General features: G+C 43.9%; 1 protein-coding gene across 2 annotated transcripts in view; it reads right to left on the bottom strand.

Annotated features, from left to right (window-relative positions):
• Positions 1–1,098: 1,098 nt before the first annotated feature.
• The window catches only part of LOC101081454 (solute carrier family 41 member 3), an 837,990-nt gene continuing 818,158 nt past the window's right edge, over positions 1,099–20,930 (bottom strand). Inside the window, exon 11 of one of the 2 annotated variants that reach the window (XM_045052063.1) lies at positions 1,099–3,400. In XM_045052063.1, coding sequence (XP_044907998.1) covers positions 3,284–3,400 — 117 coding nt within the window. In that variant the 3' untranslated portion in view covers positions 1,099–3,283. The remainder of the gene's footprint in view (positions 3,401–20,930) is intronic. The other variant, XM_023249803.2, reaches the window with a different exon arrangement.

Genomic DNA, 20,930 nt, shown 5'->3' with positions numbered 1-20,930 from the left:
TTTTGTTATGCGTTTCGTTTAAAGCGTTTTTCAGCTCCTCGTGACTGTTCCTGTGTCCCTTGATCTCTGTAGCAAGAGATGCTCTGCTGTCCTGTATACTGTTTTCAAGCCCAGCGATTAATTTTATGACTATTATTCTAAATTCACTTTCTGTTATATTATTTAAATCCTTTTTGATCAGCTCATTAGCTGTTGTTATTTCCTGGAGATTCTTCTGAGGGGAATTCTTCCGTTTGGTCATTTTGGATAGTCCCTGGAGTGGTGAGGACCTGCAGGGCACTTCCCCTGTGCTGTGGTGTATAACTGGAGTTGGTGGGTGGGGCCGCAGTCAGACCTGATGTCTGCCCCCAGCCCACTGCTGGGGCCACAGTCAGACTGGTGTGTGCCTTCTCTTCCCCTCTCCTAGGGGCGGGATTCACTGCGGGGTGGCGTGGCCCGTCTGGGCTACTTGCACACTGCCAGGCTTGTGGTGCTGGGGATCTGGCGTATTAGCTGGGGTGGGTAGGCAAGGTGCATGGGGGCAGGAGGGGCAGGCTCAGCTCACTTCTCCTTAGGTGATTCACTTCAGGAGGGGCCCTGTGGCAGCGGGAGGGAGTCAGATCCGCTGCCAGAGGTTTCGCTCCGCAGAAGCACAGAGTTGGGTGTTTGTGCGGAGGGAGCAAGTTCCCTGGCAGGAACTGGTTCCCTTTGGGATTTTGGCTGGGGGATGGGCGGGGGAGATGGCGCTGGCGAGCGCCTTTGTTCCCACCAAACTGAGCTCTGTCGTCCGGGGGCTCAGCGGCTCTCCCTCCCTTTGTCCTCCAGGCTTCCCGCTTTCCGAGCAGAGCTGTTAACTTATGACCTCCCAGATGCTAAGTCGCACTTGCTGTCGGAACACACTCTGTCCGTCCTGCCCCTCCGCTTTTGCAAACCAGACTCTGGGGCTCTGCTTGCCCAGCGAGCCGCCCCTCTGCCCCGGCTCCCTCCTGCCAGTCCATGGAGCGCGCACCGCCTCACCGCCCTTCCTACCCTCTTCCGTGGGCCTCTCGTCTGCGCTTGGCTCCGGAGACTCCGTTCTGCTAATCCTCTGGCGTTTTTCTGGGTTATTTAGCCATGTGTAGGTGGAATCTAAGTGATCAGCAGGACGCGTGGTGAGACCACCATCCTCCTACGCCGCCATCTTCTTCCCTATGATCATATTTGCTATTTACTTTAAGGTGAGGACTGGCAAAGTGATAGATCCTGAGGTTTAGAGTAATCATAATAAGTATCACTGTTGTTACTCATCACTCTTGTCATTGTTACCATTTTTGTAGTTAATTGTGGTTGACTGCATAAAATTTCTCTATCCACTGACAGTGTACAATTTATTGAAGACAGTGCAAGAGGGGGTTTCAGTACATGGAATTTTCTGTATCTTTCAGAATGTGAATTGCTTGCTCCAACCTGAGAAGCCCTAACCCACAACCTGAAGCAACCAGCCTTGGAGTTCCTCTCATTTTTAATCCTGATTCTAAGTTAGGAAAGCTAACTAATCACATAAAATGCCTTCTTCCAGCCAACCTGCTTCCTGCTTCCCCAGTCACAACCTCTGATCAGGCTGCACATTCCTTTTCACCCCAGAAAGCTTTCTACTTCTCCCTATGCCTTTGAGTCTCTTCCAAAAGAGCACATGGTCATGGCTGAGTCCCTTGCTATTTAGAGCAAGCTCTGAATGAACAGTGTGTGTTCTCATTTGGGTGGTCTTTACTGATGTCTAGGGAGGTTAGTAGACAGGGACCAAATAAAGCGCCCAGAATATATATGTTTTATAAGTTAACTTTTTTCCCAAATGAGTTATTTATTTATCCATACAGCTTAAAAAAAACTGAGATATAATTCACATACCACAAAATCTACTCTTTTAAAAGTGTACAATTCAGTTATTTACAGTCTATTCAGGAAGTTATGCAAACCATCATAATTGTCTAATTCCAGAACATTATCACCACCTCAAAAAGAAACCCAGGTTCAGGGCATCTAGTGTGTAGCATGGTGGTCATATTTAACAATACTCTGTTGTATACAAGAAAGTTAACTGTAAAAGTAGAGCTTTAATGTTCTCACCATAATGACAACAACAACAAAATGATAATTATGTGAAAAAAGGATGCCTTGACTAATCTTACAGTGATAACCATTTCACAATATGTACACATATCAAATCATCACATCGTACATCTTACACTATACAATGTTGTATGTCAACCATATTTCAGTAAAGTTGGAGTGGGGAAGAGAAACCCAGCCCTGATTAAATGATCACTTCCTTTTCCACCCCCCTCCCAACCCCTGGCAATCACCAATATGCTTTTTTTCCCTCTATGGATTTGCCTATTCTGAATATTTTAAGTAAATGGAATAATAAAATATGTAACCATGTATGTCTGCCTTCTTTCTTATGCTTAGCATCATGTATCTAAGGCTCACCCATGTTTTAACATATACCAGTGCTTTATTACTCACCTTAATATTATATGTACATAATATTAAAAATATATATGCACACAGACATATATATATCCATGTGCCACCAAGTCCCTTATTTTTTAAATTGTGGAAAATACACATAACAAAACACTGGTCATTGCAACACTTAAAGCCTCTGGGAGCCTGGAAAAAGGAAAGCTCTGAGCCAGAAACTCAGTCCCTGGACTAAGGAGCACGGGAGCTGTCAGTGGTGGGGGTGGTAGACACCACAGGGGGAGCTCTGCTGAGGGGGTAGGTGGTGGCAGCGGTCTGAACTAGCTGTGTGGAATAAAAACAAAGAGAAAGAATCACCAAAAGCAAGGAAAAGTGGAAAAAGTTCAAGACAAGGACAAGACATAATAGAATCAGGGCTGTGCTATTTACAAGTTGTACCTACAGAGTTTGAAATTATTTCTGAAAAATACTGAAGTTTTGGGCCCTTCACTACTTCCTCATAAGGAAGTATGCTAGAGACAACATGGCACACCGAGCATGACGGTTGACAAATCACTGTCAGTTATTTTGCAGGAATACAAATTGAGGCATTTCAGTTCCTCTGAACTTTGAGTTGAGCCTGACTTCTTTATTGTTGTTCATGTCCTTAGTCTTCATCTGAATTCTTCACTGATGGTCCTGTCCACTCACCAGACATGATTGACTCATGCAGGTGCATTAGATGGTCATTACACATTTTTTCCTCTCCTGTATCTCAATGTTACTCTCAACTGGAATATTTTAACCTGAACAATTCAGATCGGTTTGCTGTTCCCATGCTGCTTTTCAGACCAGTTTAATATCACATCATCTTCACAGCTAGTGCTTGCTCAAGTTGGCCTGTGAACTCATCTTTGTTAGGACAGTTGACACATTCAGGGCTACACAGCCTGAGAGATGTGCAGAACAGGTGCTTGTCCTGGGAAGAGTAGCCAGGTTTGGGAAATAATCCCCAGAGAGAAAACATTAGAGAACTTGGCATAGCACTGAGATAGAGATAACCAGTTCAAGAGTGGGAAAGGTCCTTGTAGTAAAATCCTGGATGGCTATATTCTAGCCTCACAGAAAACAAAGAGGCAAGTGGCTTGCACTGCAGGACATTATTTGGATAGAACAAGGGAAATTTGATGGCATGGGGTTTTTAGTAAGATGAAGTCTGGCAGTAAAGGATAGTGTAAGGCAGAGTGGTAGAGGGAACGAACAGTCTTTCATCCTGGGGGTTATATAATAAAAATGCCGACTCGTGATTGCCATAAACAATGTCATCTAGCTTCTGTGGTCCTACTTCTTCATCGCTAAAAGTAAAAGACTTACAGATTTAGCCATTTTTAACTATGTGAAATAGATTAGGTGTGACACCTCTTGAAAGAAGTTTCCCCTGCAAGATATGTGGCAGAATATATGTTTCAATGTAACAAAATATTATTGAAGGTCATAACTGCTGCTGTGCAACTTTAGTTTTTCTCTAGAAGTTTCTGCCCCCTGAGTGGTGCTCATTGTTATATTTTTCTTTCTTTTATGTTTCAAATAGAGCATTTAAATTTGACTTGCTTATCCACACAGATCCTGGAAATAAGAGCATCAGCCCAGCAAAAATTTTTTTTAAAAGACTCAATACAGTGCCACTAAGTACTACATTCCTGCCCTGCCACAACTTGCCCCACCCACTCAAAGACAGCAGCACACTCAGAAGACAGCAGCCCAGCCCTTCTTAGGAATCCACTATGCCACCTAACCTCTGGTTACCAGAAGGCCAGCAGGGAGCCAGTTCTGGCAGTGCTCTCCTACCCATGGGAGTACCAGGGGCTTCCAACACCCTGCTCTCACATCTGAGACTCTTCGGGCCCACCCCTGGCCTTGCTCCTGAGACCTGCCCAGATCCAGCATATTCAGGAGCAGGGTGTGGCCAGAGGCATCTGGCTGTGGAGCCCAAGGTCATTGGAGCCCTTCCTGGCCCTCAGTGCAGCCCAGCCCTGGCCCTAACTGCCCCTTTTGCCCAACCCCAACTTGCCTTAACCAAACCACAACCATCATCACAACCAGAAGAACCAACCAGGCCATGCTGCCCTTCCTGGAGTCCCATGTGCCACCCACCCACCCAAACCAGGACCCAGCTAAAGCTATCCTCTCAACAGCAGCCAAAAATGAGAGCTTCAGAGTGAGGGGGGCTCTGAAGAGGAGTGCAGCTCCTGAAAAGGAGGGTGGCCATGCATGGCCTGGGTCAGGACAGGAGGCAGTGCCCTGGGGCTGGCAGTCACCTGAAGGTCCTGAGAAGTGCCATCTCTTGAGGAGGGTTCCACTCTGATTCCTGCCCAGCCTCAAAGTGCAACTGGGATGTGTTTCTGCGTTTCTCTTTTTGCTTTTGAGTTTTGTCTTTATGTCAAGTGACCCTGGGCTTGCTGAGAGTGGCTCGCTGTTTCCTGAGAGCAGCAGCAATAAGAGAGACAGTAGGGCCTGAGGTCTGGATCACTCTTGTCTCCTCAAGACTGGACGGGTTTTTACTTGCTCTAGGGGGAAGATGTCTGTCCTTTGGTAAAGCAGCCCGAGTATCATGAAAAGAAGGGCTGTCTCTTCATAAGTTGGAGCCTCATCCCAGGGCTTAGATGGTTGGGGTACCAAGTGAATTGCTTGGGGTTCCCAGGATTCCATGGGGGAAGAGGTTATAGGGAGCCCCTGGTTGGCCCTGGGTCTGGATAAGGTTCGAAGAGGAAAGGCTGGGATGCTGTCTGCCCACCCAGTGGTAGGAGGACAGAGATGGCTACAGGGACTGAAGTGGGTAGGTGAAGTTTGGGGGCTGGAGGTAGGGAGGGAAAGAGGCAGGAGGTGTCTGGAGGGAGCCTCACTTGAAGTGGTGACAGCAGCAGCAGGAAAGGGTGGGAGGCATAAGCCTACAGCACCCTATTTTCCCAGGCAGTCTCCCACCCATGTTCAGGGTTGGGTAGCTGAAGTGTCTGGGAGAAAAGCCAAGTGGCTCATTTTCTGTGCTAAACCTGAACTTCCTGCCCTTCTCTTACTCCTTCATGCATTGCTCCACCCAGGCCCTCCTTAAACACTGGTCATACTTCTGGCTTCTGCTCTGTGGATGACACTAACAGGACAGGGTGGAACCACAGTTTCAGCTTCGCAGTGACCAGTGCAGGTGCCTGGCCAGCCCTGCCTCTGATACCACATCTGGCGCAGCATCACTGTGAGGTGGCCACTGGCAGATTCACTTAGGGCTAGGAACTGAGGCTGCAAAGGCCCAAATGACTTGCCTAAGGCCAGTAGAAGGATTAAAACCTAGGTGTGGTGACCCCTAAAGCTGTCTCTAAAGAACAGACCATCTACTACAGAAACAGGTTGTGGAAGAGTAAATGGGTCATGGTGGGGTGGGGGTTGGCTCTTGCCTGGATTGGTCTGTTTCCTCACTTCCTTCCTACTGCCTGGAAGCCCTGTACTTCCATCTTCTTCTAAACATCCTGCACTTTCCTATTGTCCTGTCCAGTCTGAGATAGAACAGAGGGATCTCTGTCTCTGGAGTGAAGATTAAGTTTATTATTCAGATGTAGAGTCATGTAAAAGGCTAACAAAATTAAAATTGAACATAAAAATCATGTAGAATGCTAATGGTTTGGATGAGGTGAAGATGGCAGGAGGTCTCTCAGACTCCTGTTAGTGATTGAGGCTTGGTCCAGGAGGGAGGGAGAAGGGAAAAGAATCTCACCTTTGGTGAACTTGACCCACATAGAGCCTCTGTTTAAAATTTTCATCTATTCAGTGTTTTATCCATAATCACATTTTTCTGAGCCCCTTTCCACATCTGGCCCAGAGTCCTCATAGAGCACACAGGCTGGAGACATCATCAGAGTGTAAACACAGCACTTGGACCTACACAACCTTCCTGACATGCAGCTTTTGATTGCCAAGGTAGCCATTTCAAAGATATCCATTGTGAATACACCCATTGACAGCTGTTTGACACAGCTACTGGGGAAACAGCTAGATGAGAAACCAGGTCACCGCAACTATGAAATTCCCCTTTTATTAAGCCCTGGATAACTGACCACTTGAGTGACTCCCTTCTTATACTTTAATCCCTATAATTTTCCAATAAAGAGTGAACCTTGAAACCCTAGACACCCCTCCTGAGACTTCAATAAAGTCACACTCCCAAGTCTGCTTTTCTCTCCCTACCTGAGACCCTAATGTGTGGCCCTTGGGTGTGCTGTGTACCCTCCAGGACCTGTGAGTATTTTTTTTTCAAAGTTCTTTGGTGGTTGTTGCTGTGGTACATCTTGCAATCATAATAAGAACCACAAGGGCCAGTCCAGCCTCAACAGTGGCTCTGGATGGGGAAATGCCTGTGGGTGCTCATCATAAGTAGTACATGCCCAGGTGAGTGCCTCAGGCACTCCTAACCGATAGCATCACTATCAATTGACTGAGACTGACAATAAACAGACTAAGGGACCCAAGTGAGACCATAGAGGCCTGCAGGAGAGAGCGAGGCCCAAGATGGTCTTCATGAAGGAAGTGCCATCTGAGTTGGGTCTATAAGATGAGCCAGGGGCAGCCACTGAGCTGGAACAAAACCATGACAAATGGATGAACAAATGAATGAACGAATGAATGGCTATCCATCTAGCAGAGAATGAAGCAGGGAAGCTCACCCATGCTGAGGGCTGAAACACAGTGCACACTGGGTGTGTTAGTCCATTCAGGTTGCTATAACAAAATACAGCAGACTGGATAACTTAGAAAAAGCAACCCTATTTGGAGGCTGAAAGTCAAGATCGTGGTACCAGCATGGTTGGGTAAGGGACCTTTTCCTGGTTCATATCTGGTAGCTTCTTGCTATGTCTTTGCAAGGTGGAAGAGACTAGGTGTCAGTGTGGAGTCTTTTTATAGAAGCAAGAATCTCATTCATGAAAGCTCTGGCCTCATTACCTAAACACGTTCCAAGGACCCCAGCTTCTAACAATTTCACATTGGGCATTAGGATTTCAACATATGAATTTGGAGCAGAGGAGGGGACAGGGAATAAACATTCAGATCATAGCACAGACAGAATGGTGGTGAGGCCTATGGTGTAATGCCTGCCTCACTCACTTAGGGAAAGAATGTGGCACTGATGCTTTGGAGGGGAGACAGTGAACACAGCATGTTAGAAGGGGTATGTGCTACAGAGGAAAGATGGGGACTCAGGAAGCTTATAAGTGGGCTGGAGTGGACAGGAGGGGGCTAGGAACAGCAGGAGCAGGGGACAGTCATGTTGAAGAGATTGCACAGGACATCGTGTCTGCTGTGAGGACTTTTCCTCCAGGTGGGGCAGCTTGTGCTGAGCAGGGGTGGGGCTCTGAATGCCCTGAAGGTATGAAGTGGGTAATAGCTAGGGAGACTTGGGGTGGGGGAGGCTGTCACTATAGATTGTGTAGGCAGGGAAGCCTTCTCTTAGGAAGTGACATGTGAGCTGATATGTATCTCTTGTATGGACCATGTTTCTAGCTTGCTAAATGTGGTGTTTTAGCATGTGCATCTGCCTACATGTGTACACTGGACACGCCTTGTTGTAAACAACCCATTGGTATGTCTGAGTCACTTCATCTAGGCGTCCAGCCTTCCTGCTCACCATTTCAACTTAGAGGAATCATTCTCCAAGGGGTTTCCTTTTCAAATACAAACCAATCCATCCAGTGTCCACAACTCCAACTACTTCATCTATCAGACTCTCACACTTGGGGCCATTATCCACCTGCCCTAATAATGCCAGGGCCATGTACCAGAAAACTAGGGACGACCTCTATGTTCCAGAGTCCTGAAAGTATTCAAGCCAGCCAGTCCTAAGCCTGCCTACCTTTTCTACCTGTTCCTTTCTAAGGAAACTACAATAAGGAACTTTCTCACGTTTTCCCACCCACTCCCTGTGCCTCCTGACCATCATGGCACATGTGGCCCTGTACGGTGTGATTTGCCCCCTCCTCTCGGAGCTCTGAGTAAAAACTGTCTTTTCAATAAAAGACCACATCCTGATATGTTTACCTTACTATAACACATTTATGAATACACTATATTTTAAAATAGTGAATGACAAGAGACCTCCTAGGCACTTTGAAGAGTGGGCAAACGAGTAAACTATACATCTTTTCATAATATTCTCAAGTTTAATACCTTAAAATATATTAGAGTTCCTTTCCCCCATAAAATTTCAGACTTCATAAGAGTGGAGGGCATATAGGAAATTATATGGATCAGACCAGGCATCTGGAGAAGAGACTGGGAATGCACAAGTGATAGAAGAAAGAACAAGATGAATCCCCCTGGAAGATAATAGCTCCAGACTTGTTTATTTGGGAACATCAATCTTCCAGAGAATTTCCAGAGAAGTGCCTGGAGAGGGGATGGCTGGAGCTGAACTTGGCTGTTCACCCTATGGAAGGAAGGGCTGAAATATCAGAGGGCTGTGGTTCTAGGAGCAGCCTGGCCCAAAGGAACCACACAGAAAACTCTTCCCCAAGACTGCTGTCCTGGTTAGAATAAGGTTCAGCTGCTGTCAAAGAGGTCCCTCGCATGAGTTTGCATCTCTCTCCTGCTTGGTCTAGAGGCAGACAGTCCAGGGCTGGCCTGGTAGGTCTGCCCCAGGAAGCCCCTCTCCCTGAAGCCCTGTCATCCCAGAGGAGTTGCCTTTGTCCACACAGGCCAGGATGGAGCTCACATCCCAGCAGCAGGACAGGGAGAGAAGAAGAAAGTTCCTGATTCTCTCTGCTAGGAGACATCCCAGAAGTACAAATCACTTTGCTTCCCATCCAGGGGGGAAATCCTGGTCACACAACCAGCCCTGCCACAGAGGATGCTGGGAAATTTATAGCCTGGGCAGCCATATACGCAGTTCAAAGTCAGGTGTCTGGTTACTTGCAGTAGTGGATAATGCCACCAGGAGCCACATGGACATGTCTGCCACATCCCTTTAAAAAACGTTCCCTCCCACCACCCAACGACTCCATATCCCAAGTTCATGTTTTATAAGAGATTGTCCATGAAATAAATTGGATTAATTCATAATTCAAGAACCAGCTGAAAATCATAGGCCAGTGGATGCTTTTCATTAGATTTGCTAGCAAATTGCTAGTGTAACCCCATTACGAACTCTGAAGCTTTTTGGCTGGCAAAGGTGACAGGGCCAGAGAGTGGGAGGATAATAGCAAAGCACCAAATGATAAGATAAGAACCATATGGTCCTGTCAATAGATGCAGAAAAAACATTTGACAAAATACAGCATGCTTTCTTGATGAAAATCCTCAAGAAAGTCGGGATAGAAGGAACATACTTAAACATCACAGAAGCCATTTCTGAAAAGCCCACAGCTAATATCATCCTCCATGGGGAAAAACTGAGAGCTTTCCCCTAAGATCAGGAACATGACTGGGATGTCCACTCTCACCTCTATTGTTTAACATAGTATTGGAAGTCCTAGCATCAGCAATCCAGACAACAAAATGAAATAAGAGACATCAAAATTGGCAAAGATGAAGTCAAACTTTCACTTTTCGCAGATGAAATGATACTCTACATGGAAAACCTGACAGACTCCACCAAAAGTCTGCTAGAACTGATACATGAGTTCAGCAAGGTCGCAGGGTACAAAATTAATGTACAGAAATTGGTTGAATTTTTATACACCAATAATGAAGCAACAGAAAGAGAAATAAAGAAACATCCCATTCACAATTGCACCAAGAACCATAAAATACCTAGGAATAAACCTAACCAAAGATGTAAAAGTTCTGTATGCTGAAAACTATAGAAAGCTTATGAAGGAAATTGAAGATGATAAAATGAAATGGAAAAACATTCCATGCTCATGGATTGGAAGAATAAATATTGTTAAAATGTCAATAATACCCAAAGCAACTACACATTCAATGCAATACCAATCAAAATTGCACTAGCATTCTTCTCAAAGCTAGAACAAACATTCCTAAAATTTGAATGGAACCACAAAAGACCCTGAATAGCCAAAGTAATATTGAAGAAGAAAACCAAAATGGCAGGCATCACAATCCCAGACTTTGGTCTCTACTACAAAGCTGTAATCATCAAGACAGTATGGTATTGGCAGAAAAACAAACACACAGACTAATGGAATAGAATAGAGACCCTAGAATTGGACCCACAAATGTATGGCTAACTAATCTTTGACAAAGCAGGAAAGAGTACCCAATGGAAAAAAACACAGTCTCTTTAACAAATTGTGCTGGGAGAACTGGACAGCAACATGCAGAAGAATGAAACTAGACCACTTTCTTACATCATACATACAAATAAACTCAAAATGGATGAAGGATATGAATGTGAGACAGGAAACCATCAAAACCCTAGAGGAGAAAGCAGGGAAAAACCTCTTTTACCTCAGCTGCAGCAATTTCTTACTTGACACATATCCAAAGGCAAAGGAATTAAAAACAAAAATGAACTACTGGGACCTCATCAAGATACAAACTCTTCACTGCAAAGGAATCAATACAACTAAAAGGCAACTGACAGAATGGGAAAAGATATTTGCAAATGACACATCGAATAAAGGGCTAGTATCTAACATCTATAAAGAACTCACCAAATTCCACACCCAAAAAACAAACAATCCAGTGAAGAAATGGGCAGAAGACATGAATAGACACTTTTCCAAAGAAGATATCCAGATGGCCAACAGACACATGAAAAGATGCTCAAAGTCACTCATCATCAGGGAAATACAAATCAAAACTACAGTGAGATATCACCCGACACCAGTCAGAGTAGCTAAAATGAACAAATCAGGAGACTATAGATGCTGAAGAGGATGTGGAGAAACAGGAACCCTCTTGCATTGCTTGTGGGACTGCAAACTGGTGCAGCCACTCTGGAAAACAGTGTGGAGGTCTCTTAAAAAATTAAAAATAGAACTACCCTATGACCCAGAAATAGCACAGCTAGGAATCTACCCAAAGGATACAGGAATGCTGATGCATAGGGGCACATGTACCCCAATGTTTACATCACAGTATCAACAATAGCCAAAGTATGGAAAGAGCCCAAATGTCCATCGATGGATGAATGGATAAAGAAGATGTGGTTTATATATAAGTTGGAATACTACTTGGCAATGAGAAAGAATGAAATCTGGCCATTTGAAGCAATGTGGATGGAACTGGAGGGTATTATGCCCTCCAAGGTGAAATAAGCCAGGCAGAGAAAGACAGATACTATATGTTTTCACTTATATGTGGATCTTGAGAAACTTAACAGAAGACCATGGGGGAGGGGAAGAGGGAAAAAAAAGTTACAGATTAGGAGGGAGACAAACCATAATAGACTCTTAAGGACTGAGAACAAGCTTAGAGTAGATGGGGGGTGTGCGAGAGGGGAAAGTTGGTGATGGGCAGGGAGGAGGTCACTTGTTGGGATGAGCAGTGGGTATTGTATAGAAACCAATTTGACAACAAATTATACTTAAAAATAAAAATAAATAAATAAAAGTTTCTCCATAAAAAAAAGACTTACATGTAAGTCAAGAAACCACAAATCTCCTAGAAGAAAACATAAGCAGTAAGCTCTTGAACATCAATCTGAACAGTATGTATGTATGTACGTATGTATGCATGTATGTATGTATTTTGGATCTGCCTCCTCACACAAGGGAAACAGAAGCAAAAAATGAACAACCTTGATGACATCAAACTAAAAAGTTTTGCACAGCAAAGGAAACCAATAATGAAATGAAAAGGCAACACAATGAATGGAAGAAGATATTTGCAAATGTTGCAAATACGGGAGTTAACATCCAAAATAGATAAAGAACTCACTCACACAACTCAGTAAAAAGTAAACAATCCAGGGGCGCCTGAATGGCTCATTCGGTTGAGCATCAGACTTTGATCAGGTCATGATCTCGCGGTCTGTGAGTTTGAGCCCCATGTCGGGCTCTGTGCTGACAGCTCAGAGCCTGGAGTCTGTTTCAGATTCTGTGTCTCCCTCTTTCTCTGCCCCTCCCCACTCATGCTCTGTTTCTCTCTCTCTCTCTCTCTCTCTCTCTCTCTCTCTCTCTCTCTCTGTCAAACATAAACATTAAAAAAAGTAAACAATCCAATTTAAAAATGAGCACAGCATCTGAATAGATATTTTTCCAAAGAAGACATACTCATGATCAACATGAAAAGATGAAAAGATGGTCAATATCATCAGAGAAATGCAAATCAAAAGCACAATGAAATATCACCTCATACCTCTCAGAATGGCTATTATCAAAAAAGATAAGAAAGAGCAAGTATTGGCGAAGATATGGAGAAAAGGGAATGCTCATGCGTTGTTGGTGGGAATGTAAATTGGTGCAGCCACTGTGGAAAACAGTGTGATGGTTCCTCAAAAAAATTAAAAATAGAACTACCATACAATCCATCAATTACACTCTTGGGTATTTATTCTAAGAAAACAAAAATACTACTTCCAAGAGATCTATGTCTCCCAATGTTTATTGCAGCATTATTGACAACAGCCAAGATATGAAAGCAACCCAACTGTCCATCAATAGATGAATGGATAAAGAAGAATGTAATATACATATACACAATTAAGTATTACTTTAAAAAAGAATGAAATCTTCCCATTTGTGACAAATGGGTGGATCTGGAGGACATTATGCCAAGCGGAATAAATCAGTGAAAGACATACCATATGATTTCACTTATATGTGGAATTTCTAAAAAATGAAACAAATAAAACAGAATCTGACTCATAGACACAGAGAATAATCTGGTGGTTGACAGAGGGGAGAGGATGGTTGTAGACAAAATGGGGAAAGGGTGATCTTCCAGTTACAAAGGTACAAACTCCCAGTTATAAAATAAATAAGACGTGGGGATGCAACATACATAATGAGGAATATAGTTAATAATGTGTAACAACTCTGTATGGTGACAGAGGGTAGGTAGTGTTACCATGGTGTTAATTTTGCATGTATATAAACGTTAAACTACATTTTGTACATTTGAAACTCATATAATATTGTATGTTAACTATACTTCAATAAAAGAATAAAATACACAATTATAAAATAATCAAAGATGCTGACAAAGATTAATGTACAAAATGTTCACTGTGGTGTGTACAATGGCCAAAAATTAGAAGCAATTTAAATGCCTTATCAATAAGATAATCAGGTATGTATTGTACTATATAATAATTACCATACTGCTTAAAAATCATGTTTCTGAAGAAGCTTTGGCACTGTGGGGAGATACAATGAGCTTAGAAATGAGCTTTCTAATGAGGCCTGCTAAACTTCCTAGGTCCCAAAGGGGACTCTCAGTTTGTTCAACAAATCTTATTTCTGCCCCCCTCTTCACTCTAAGTAAAAACTACCACTGTCTTCACAGTTTGAGTCAATAATCTAAAAATTGTTCTTGATTGTTTTCTTCCTCTGTCACTGGATAGTCATTTCCTAGGCCAGTTTTGCAGAAACTACCTTTTAAGACCTCCAGGCCACCCTCTCCTTCCTCCTCTAGTCCCCTTCTCTCCCATCCCCTCCACTTCTCCATTCCTCTGTGCCTTGCCCTCCCTAACCCCAAATTCCCAGTACACTAGGTCTCCTTTTTCAGATGACCACAGTGACCTACTTCTCCTAGGGAGGGGCCCTGGCTCCCACTCTCCCACCCAGAGCCCACAGCAGCCAGATGTGTCTTGCCCAATGGAAGTCGACTATATCAATCCCTGCCGGACCCCCGGCAGGAGTGGATCCCCTGCTCTTCAGAACAAAACCCAAACCCTTTCCTGTGAAACTAAGCTTTGACTAATGAGAGAGATCAGTGGAAACCACTGGCTCAGCAGCCAGGCCCACACTCACAGAAGGAGAAAGTTTTATTAGCAGAGCACTTCACCATCAGAGCTGATTGCTTTCCAGGCCCTGAGCTGTGGGATGTTCATTTTTAGAGACACATAGCAAAATGCACCAGTGGGTTGGTCCTGTACACAAAGGGTGCTAGTCCAATCCTTACCTCCCTACTCTCACTCTCTATCTCTGATCTGATTAACCTAACACTCCAGCTTCCTTCTGTCTAGAATGCCCCTTCTCCATTTCTTGTGTCAAACCCATACACCTGGGGCCTACTAGACACCACCTCCTTCAGGAAGCCACCCTGATACCTCAAGCAGTAGATGAACATATGCTGTGCTTTGAATATCCTTCCCATTGCACCTATGAACAGGTGACTGTACTGTAGTTATGTCCCTGCCTTGTCTTCCCAACTGGCCCATGAATTCTTCAGGTGGGATCTATGTGTGGTTCATCTTGGGGGGGGGGGAGCCCAATGTCATTTGGCTGAATGTCCAGCATATGGGCTTCTCAGAGAGGAAGCCACATAGGCAAAGTATCTGTGGGAAAGTGAATGATTCAGTGTGTGCAAGTGCAGGGTGATGGTGAAAAGGTCTTCATGGGGACAGGTAGGAGAGTCCTAAAAGCCCACTAAATGACTGGGACTTGCCCTGAAGGGGAGAAGAGCCATGGATGGATTCTAAGGAGAGCAAAACTGGTTGACCACACATTGAATTGTCCATCATAAGGAAAACCCAAACTCAGTGGGGGGAGCCACAAGACCCCCACCCTGTCCCTAGTACTTTTTCTTGCTTCCCTTGGCCCTGCTGTAAGGGGGGATGGAGCATCTTCTCTGGTCAGATGCAAGGACCATCCCTGGGCAGGGTCACAGCATGTTGAAAGACTGCACACAGTGCAGCTGGGCATCATCAAAGCAGTCAGGGGACCTCTTGGAGATTCCTCGTGTTTCTTAGAAGCCCACAGGGTAGCTCCCTGATAGCTATCTGAAACCACAAATTCACTGCCAAAAAAATGTAAATACCTGTTTTCTGGAAACCAGGCTTTTACAGCCACCTTTCTGGCATCCCCTACATCCCTCCAAGCTGCTGTCTCTTACCATAAATCCCCCAGAATGTCTGGATCCTCATGGAGTGCCCCTTTGAACTTTGAATTGGATAAACAGCCAATACCTCAGGCCTCTTAGAAGGACTGCTCCATGCTACTGTTATAAAAAGGAAAAACCATCACAGTGGAGAGATCCAACTACTGCATTACAGTCAGGAAACTCAGTTGCAAGCTTCAGTGACCCCTAAGCCACTTTGGGGCCCACCCCCACACCATTTCTGACTCCCACACAGGCTGGTTCATGGGACTTTGTTACCCTGTTGTGAACTCTTGGTCACAATTACCACAGGCACAGGACCCAAATGCTCCCCTTGGTCCTTCTGAAAATGTTGGGCAATGTTAGTGTAGGAAGGTAATACACAATCTCTGCATTTCTGCCCTGCAATCCTCTCGTGATAATTCCCTTAAATCATTTTTCCATTTAGTTGTTCTGGTGACTTCCCAAGTACTACATCACTATACACTCCTCCCACTGGGGCATGCCTCAGCCCTAATTCTGTGTGGGGAGGATGCAAAACAGTATCTGTGATACATCTTTCTGGAGCTTTTATTACAGGATTTGGTAGAACTCCCCCCCTTTTCCTAAACATGGAAGAAAAGACAGAGAAGAGCAGGGGAGGGGAGAAGTGTTCCAAGAAAAAACCCAGTCACGATGGGGACAGAGGGATGAACCTGCAACTAGAGCGACCTCTCCTCTTGTAGGCCATAGACGTGGGATACCCTCTTGATTTGAATCCCATGCAGAGCAGTTTGCAAGCCTCTCTGTCCATGGAACCAAGTTCTCTTGTCTAAGCGCCCTTGCACACCCAGCGTGTACTTCTTGTACCCCTTCCAGCCTCTGACCAATCTCCTGTACCATGTCGCCAGACTCCCTGGAGCTCAGCATCTTTTTTTCTTTCCATTTAAAATGTGTAGAGTATGGCTCGACCTCCCCAGTATTTGATTCCTGCCTTGGCCATCCCCCATGAGAGATTAAACTGACTTAACTTTATTTTGTTTGCCATTCTGGTTCTTGCTTGGCAGCCTAAAACACAAGTGTCTTAGAATAAGATATGAGGAACATGATGGCCACTCCATGCCAGCCCTGGCTCTGGCCAAAGGAGGAGGCTGGGGTCATACCATCAAGCTGCCTGGTGTGGAGGAGTTTCGTTTTGAGAACACAGTCCAAGGTTTTATTACTGCTGCTAGTGCCTTGGGTGGAGGAGGTACCAGGGCCACATTGGGGGCTGAACTGGAGGCAGAGGATGCTCCAGGGCCACACTGAGATGCTGTGCTGGAGATGGGGGTCTTTCACTTCAGGCTGGGTGGGGAATGGCAGGCACTATGTGCTTCTGCTCTGTCTCCTGGTCCCCTTCAGGCCTCTGTGTTTCTTTACTGAACAACCAGGCAGGTATAGCTGGCTCATGCCGGCAGCATTTTCTACTGCCTCTGACACCTGCTGAGCCTCCTGGGTTTGGGAAGGATTGCAGCTGTTGGAGTCAGCAGAAGGGGAGGGCGTTGCTGTGATGGCATGGCCCTCCATCTTGGGTTTCTCAGAACTCAAAATCCAGGAGGTGGCCATACCACTGTTAAACTTCCAGGCTGTTGGTGGGTCCTAGATCTGGTCCCACACATAGCCCATGTTCATTATCACTTGAGTCACCTGGGGGTCCTTGGTGTCATGGAGTGGCTCATTGTAAGGCCTGAGTTCCTTCTCCTGCACCACATTATGGATCTCTCATAATATCTTCTAACATTCTTCTGTCACTGGGGTTGAGGACCATCAGTTTTCTCAGGAGGTTTTCACATTCAAGAGGGAAGAATTTTGGATATGGTATTGTCTCCTCAGAATCTGCTTCCATAGCTGCCAGAAGTCCTCTCCCACAAAAGGCAGGGGCACCAGTGACCATGGTGACAGACTGGTTCCCAGGATCCACACATCCATCACAGGGCCAGAAGAGTTCTGAGGCAGCATAAGTTGGGGGGTGGGGGCTGCCACAGTAGACGTTCAGCTTATGGATGATGGTGAACTCATTGCTGAGGCCAAAGTCTACAATTTTTATGATCAGGTTAACACCAAAAAGTAGGCTCTCCAGCTTCAGGTCCCTGAAGGCTGATGACACTGGCAGTACTGCACAGTGCATACTAGCTGCTATAATTTGCCTTGAGACTCTTTCTCTGTCATGCAGCCATGGCCCAGTAAATAACCAAATATGTCACCCCCACTAATGTACTCTGAGATGAGGAAGAGTGTTTCTGTACTGTCAGTCACCTGGAGCATTTCTATGATATTGGTGTGATCCCAGCCCTTCATGCTATGGACTTCACAGAAAAGTCTTAGGAAGCTGGAGGAGGTCTGCTGACTCTTGTTAATGACCTTACTGAAGGAAGACAGCATTTGTGACATTTACCCCAATAAGATCATCAGCACAGTCTTCTTCAGCAGCCTCAGAGGCCAAATGACAGTGGGTTGATCTATTCAAAATGTTGGGGAAAAATGCCAACCAACAATCCTACTCTGGCAAAACTGTCTTTCAAAAATGAGAGAGAGATTGTTGATTCATTATATTATACATCTTAAACTAACATAACATCATATGTTTATAAAAGTTCAGAAAGAAAGAGAAAGAGAAAGGGAAGGAAGGAGGAAGGGGAGGAAGGGACAAAAGGAGGAAGGGAGGGAGGGAGGGGGTCAAGGAAGGAAAGGGAAGGGGAGAAAGGAAAGGAAAGGAAAGGAAAAGAAAGGAAAGGAAAGGAAAGGAGGAAGGTAAGGAAGGGGAAGAAGGGAAGAAAGGAAGGGAACGGAAGGGAAGGGACCAGCAGAAAGGATTTGGAAGGAAGAATGGAATGGAAGAAAGTATGGGAGGGAGGGAGGGAGGGAGGGAGGGAGGGAGGGAAGGAGGGAGGAAGGAAGGAAGGAAGGAAGGAAGGAAGGAAGGAAGGAAGGAAGGAGAAAAGAAGGAGGGAGCGAGGAAGGAAGAAAAGGAGGGAGGGAAGGAGAAAGAGAGGGAGGGAGAAAAGGAAGGAAGGATGGAAGGGAGGGAGGGAGGATGGAGGGAGGGATTCTCCCCCCTCCCCAAGAAAAAACGAGGGATAAATTAAGACATTCTCAGATATGCCAAAGCTTAGAACATTGCTACTTCTAGACCAGCCCTGCAATGAAGGGAGTAGTTCAGGCTGAAATTAAAAGGCAATGGAAAGTAACTTAAAGTCTTATGAAGAAATAAAGATCTCTGGTAAAAAGAAATATATGAATGAGTATAAAAGCTAGTGTTATTATAACTTTAGTTTCCATCTCTACTTTTTCCTTTCTACATTAAGAGACTAATGTAGTTTTTTAAAAGAAGTATTACTCTATGTTTTAGACTCAATACAAAAGTATATAATTTTCTGACATCACTAACTGAAAGGAGGTGGGGTCAGAGCTGTAAAGGAGCAGAGTGTTTCCATGCTATTGAAGTTAAACTAGTATAAATACACATTAGGGTATTATAACTTACTATGTTAAATGTACTTCCCATGATAACCATGAAGAAAGCAGCTGTAGAATATACACAAAAGGAGATGAGAAAATAATGTAAACATTTCACTAGAAAAAATCAACTAAACACAAGAGAAGACAGTAATGCAGGAAATAAGGCACCAAAACAAAAACAAAAACAAAAACAAAAACAAAAACCCGCTATAAAGCACACAGAAAGCAAACAGCAAAGTGATAGAAACAAATCCCTCCTTACCAGTAATTACTTCAAACAAAAGTGGATTAAACTCTCCAGTCAAAAAGCAGAGATTGGCAGAATGGATTAAAAAATATGATTGAAGTATTTGCTGTCTACAAGAGACTGATTTTAGATCAGAAGACATAAATAGAGTTAAAGGGAAAGTATGGAAAAGATATTCTATACAAATAGCACCCAAAAAGATCAGGGGTGGTTATACTATCAGACAAAATTGATTTTAAATAAAATATATCCACGTTCATAGTAGCATAGTAAACAATAGCTAAATGTGGAAGCAACCCAAATGTACATCAATGGATGAATGGATAGCCAAAATGTGGTCTATACATACAAAAGAATATTTTGCTATCTTGAAAAAGAAGGAAGTTAGGCTACAACATAGAAGAACCTTGAGAAAAGTATGCTAAGTGAAATAAACCAGTCAAAAAAAGACAAATAATGTATTATTCCACTTCTAGGAAATACTTAGAAGAGTCAAAATCATAAAGACAGAAAGTAGAACACTGTTTGCCAGGGGCTGAGGACTGGGAGGAATAGGTAGTCTTTGTTCAATGGATATGGTGTCTCAGTTTTACAAGGTGAAAAGAGTTCTGGAGATGGATGGTGGTGATGGTTGCCCAACGTTATGAATGGATTTAACACCACTGAACTGTATACTTAAAAATTAAAATGGTAAATTTTGCTGTATTTTAGTGCAATAAGAAAAACTGGGGGAGGGGAATTTTGTCTCTCTCTTACCAGCTCTCTTGTGACTTTCTGTATGTGTACTCAGGTGGGCAGGCAAGAAAGTGAGTAGGAAAAGCTAGCAGAGAGTAACCAGCACAGGCTAAAGATTCCAGACCACATTTCATACTCCTGAGCAAGATAGACTTCGTTTTCCTGCTTTCATTTACATTAATCTCAATTCCTCTTTCCCACAAAACCATATTATCCTACGAAAACTATGAAATTGAAAAGAACAAATTACTGGCACTGGAAAGTGTGAAAAAGGATTAGCAATGGAAATAACTCTGAGCCATTTATTCACCATGAACAGATGATCTCTGTTAGATTAAAATTCCATGTTAATCCAGCTCAACCTTCAACATCTGCTGAGAAAGGACAAAGGGAACTTGAACAGAACATATACTTAAAGTAGTTGAGGACTTTATTTCATAGCCCATCAATTTAAGACATCATGCAAGGAAGAAAATCTATTGAGTATTAGACTAACTGGTTAACCTAGGTTTTGTTTGTTAATATAAAATACATCAAAATCCTTACCAAGTACATACTGAAGTAGTGAAAATTCACTAAGCACCAAAGAACACAAGTATACTTTATTTCACTTCACTTTATTGCACTTTGCAGATACTGTGGGTTTTTTTTTTAATTTTAATTTTTTTTTTTTTTAACAAATTGAAGGTTTCTGGCAACCCTGTCAAACAAGTCTATCAGCACCATTTTTCCCCAACAGCATTTGCTGACTTCATGTCCCTGCTTCACATTTTGGTAATTCTCACAGTATTTCAAACTTCATCATTTATCATATTTGTTATAGTGATCTGTGATCACTGAAAGCTCAGATGATGGTTAGCATTTGTTAGCAATAAAATATTTTTTAATTTTTTTTCAATGTTTATTTATTTTTTTTGGGACAGAGAGAGACAGAGCATGAACGGGGGAGGGGCAGAGAGAGAGGGAGACACAGAATCGGAAACAGGCTCCAGGCTCTGAGCCATCAGCCCAGAGCCTGACGCGGGGCTCGAACTCACAGACCTCGAGATCGTGACCTGGCTGAAGT

Source organism: Felis catus, chromosome A2, assembly GCF_018350175.1.
Source record: "Felis catus isolate Fca126 chromosome A2, F.catus_Fca126_mat1.0, whole genome shotgun sequence".
NCBI classification, from domain to species: domain Eukaryota; kingdom Metazoa; phylum Chordata; class Mammalia; order Carnivora; family Felidae; genus Felis; species Felis catus.
This window is presented reverse-complemented; position numbering and strand designations above follow the sequence as displayed.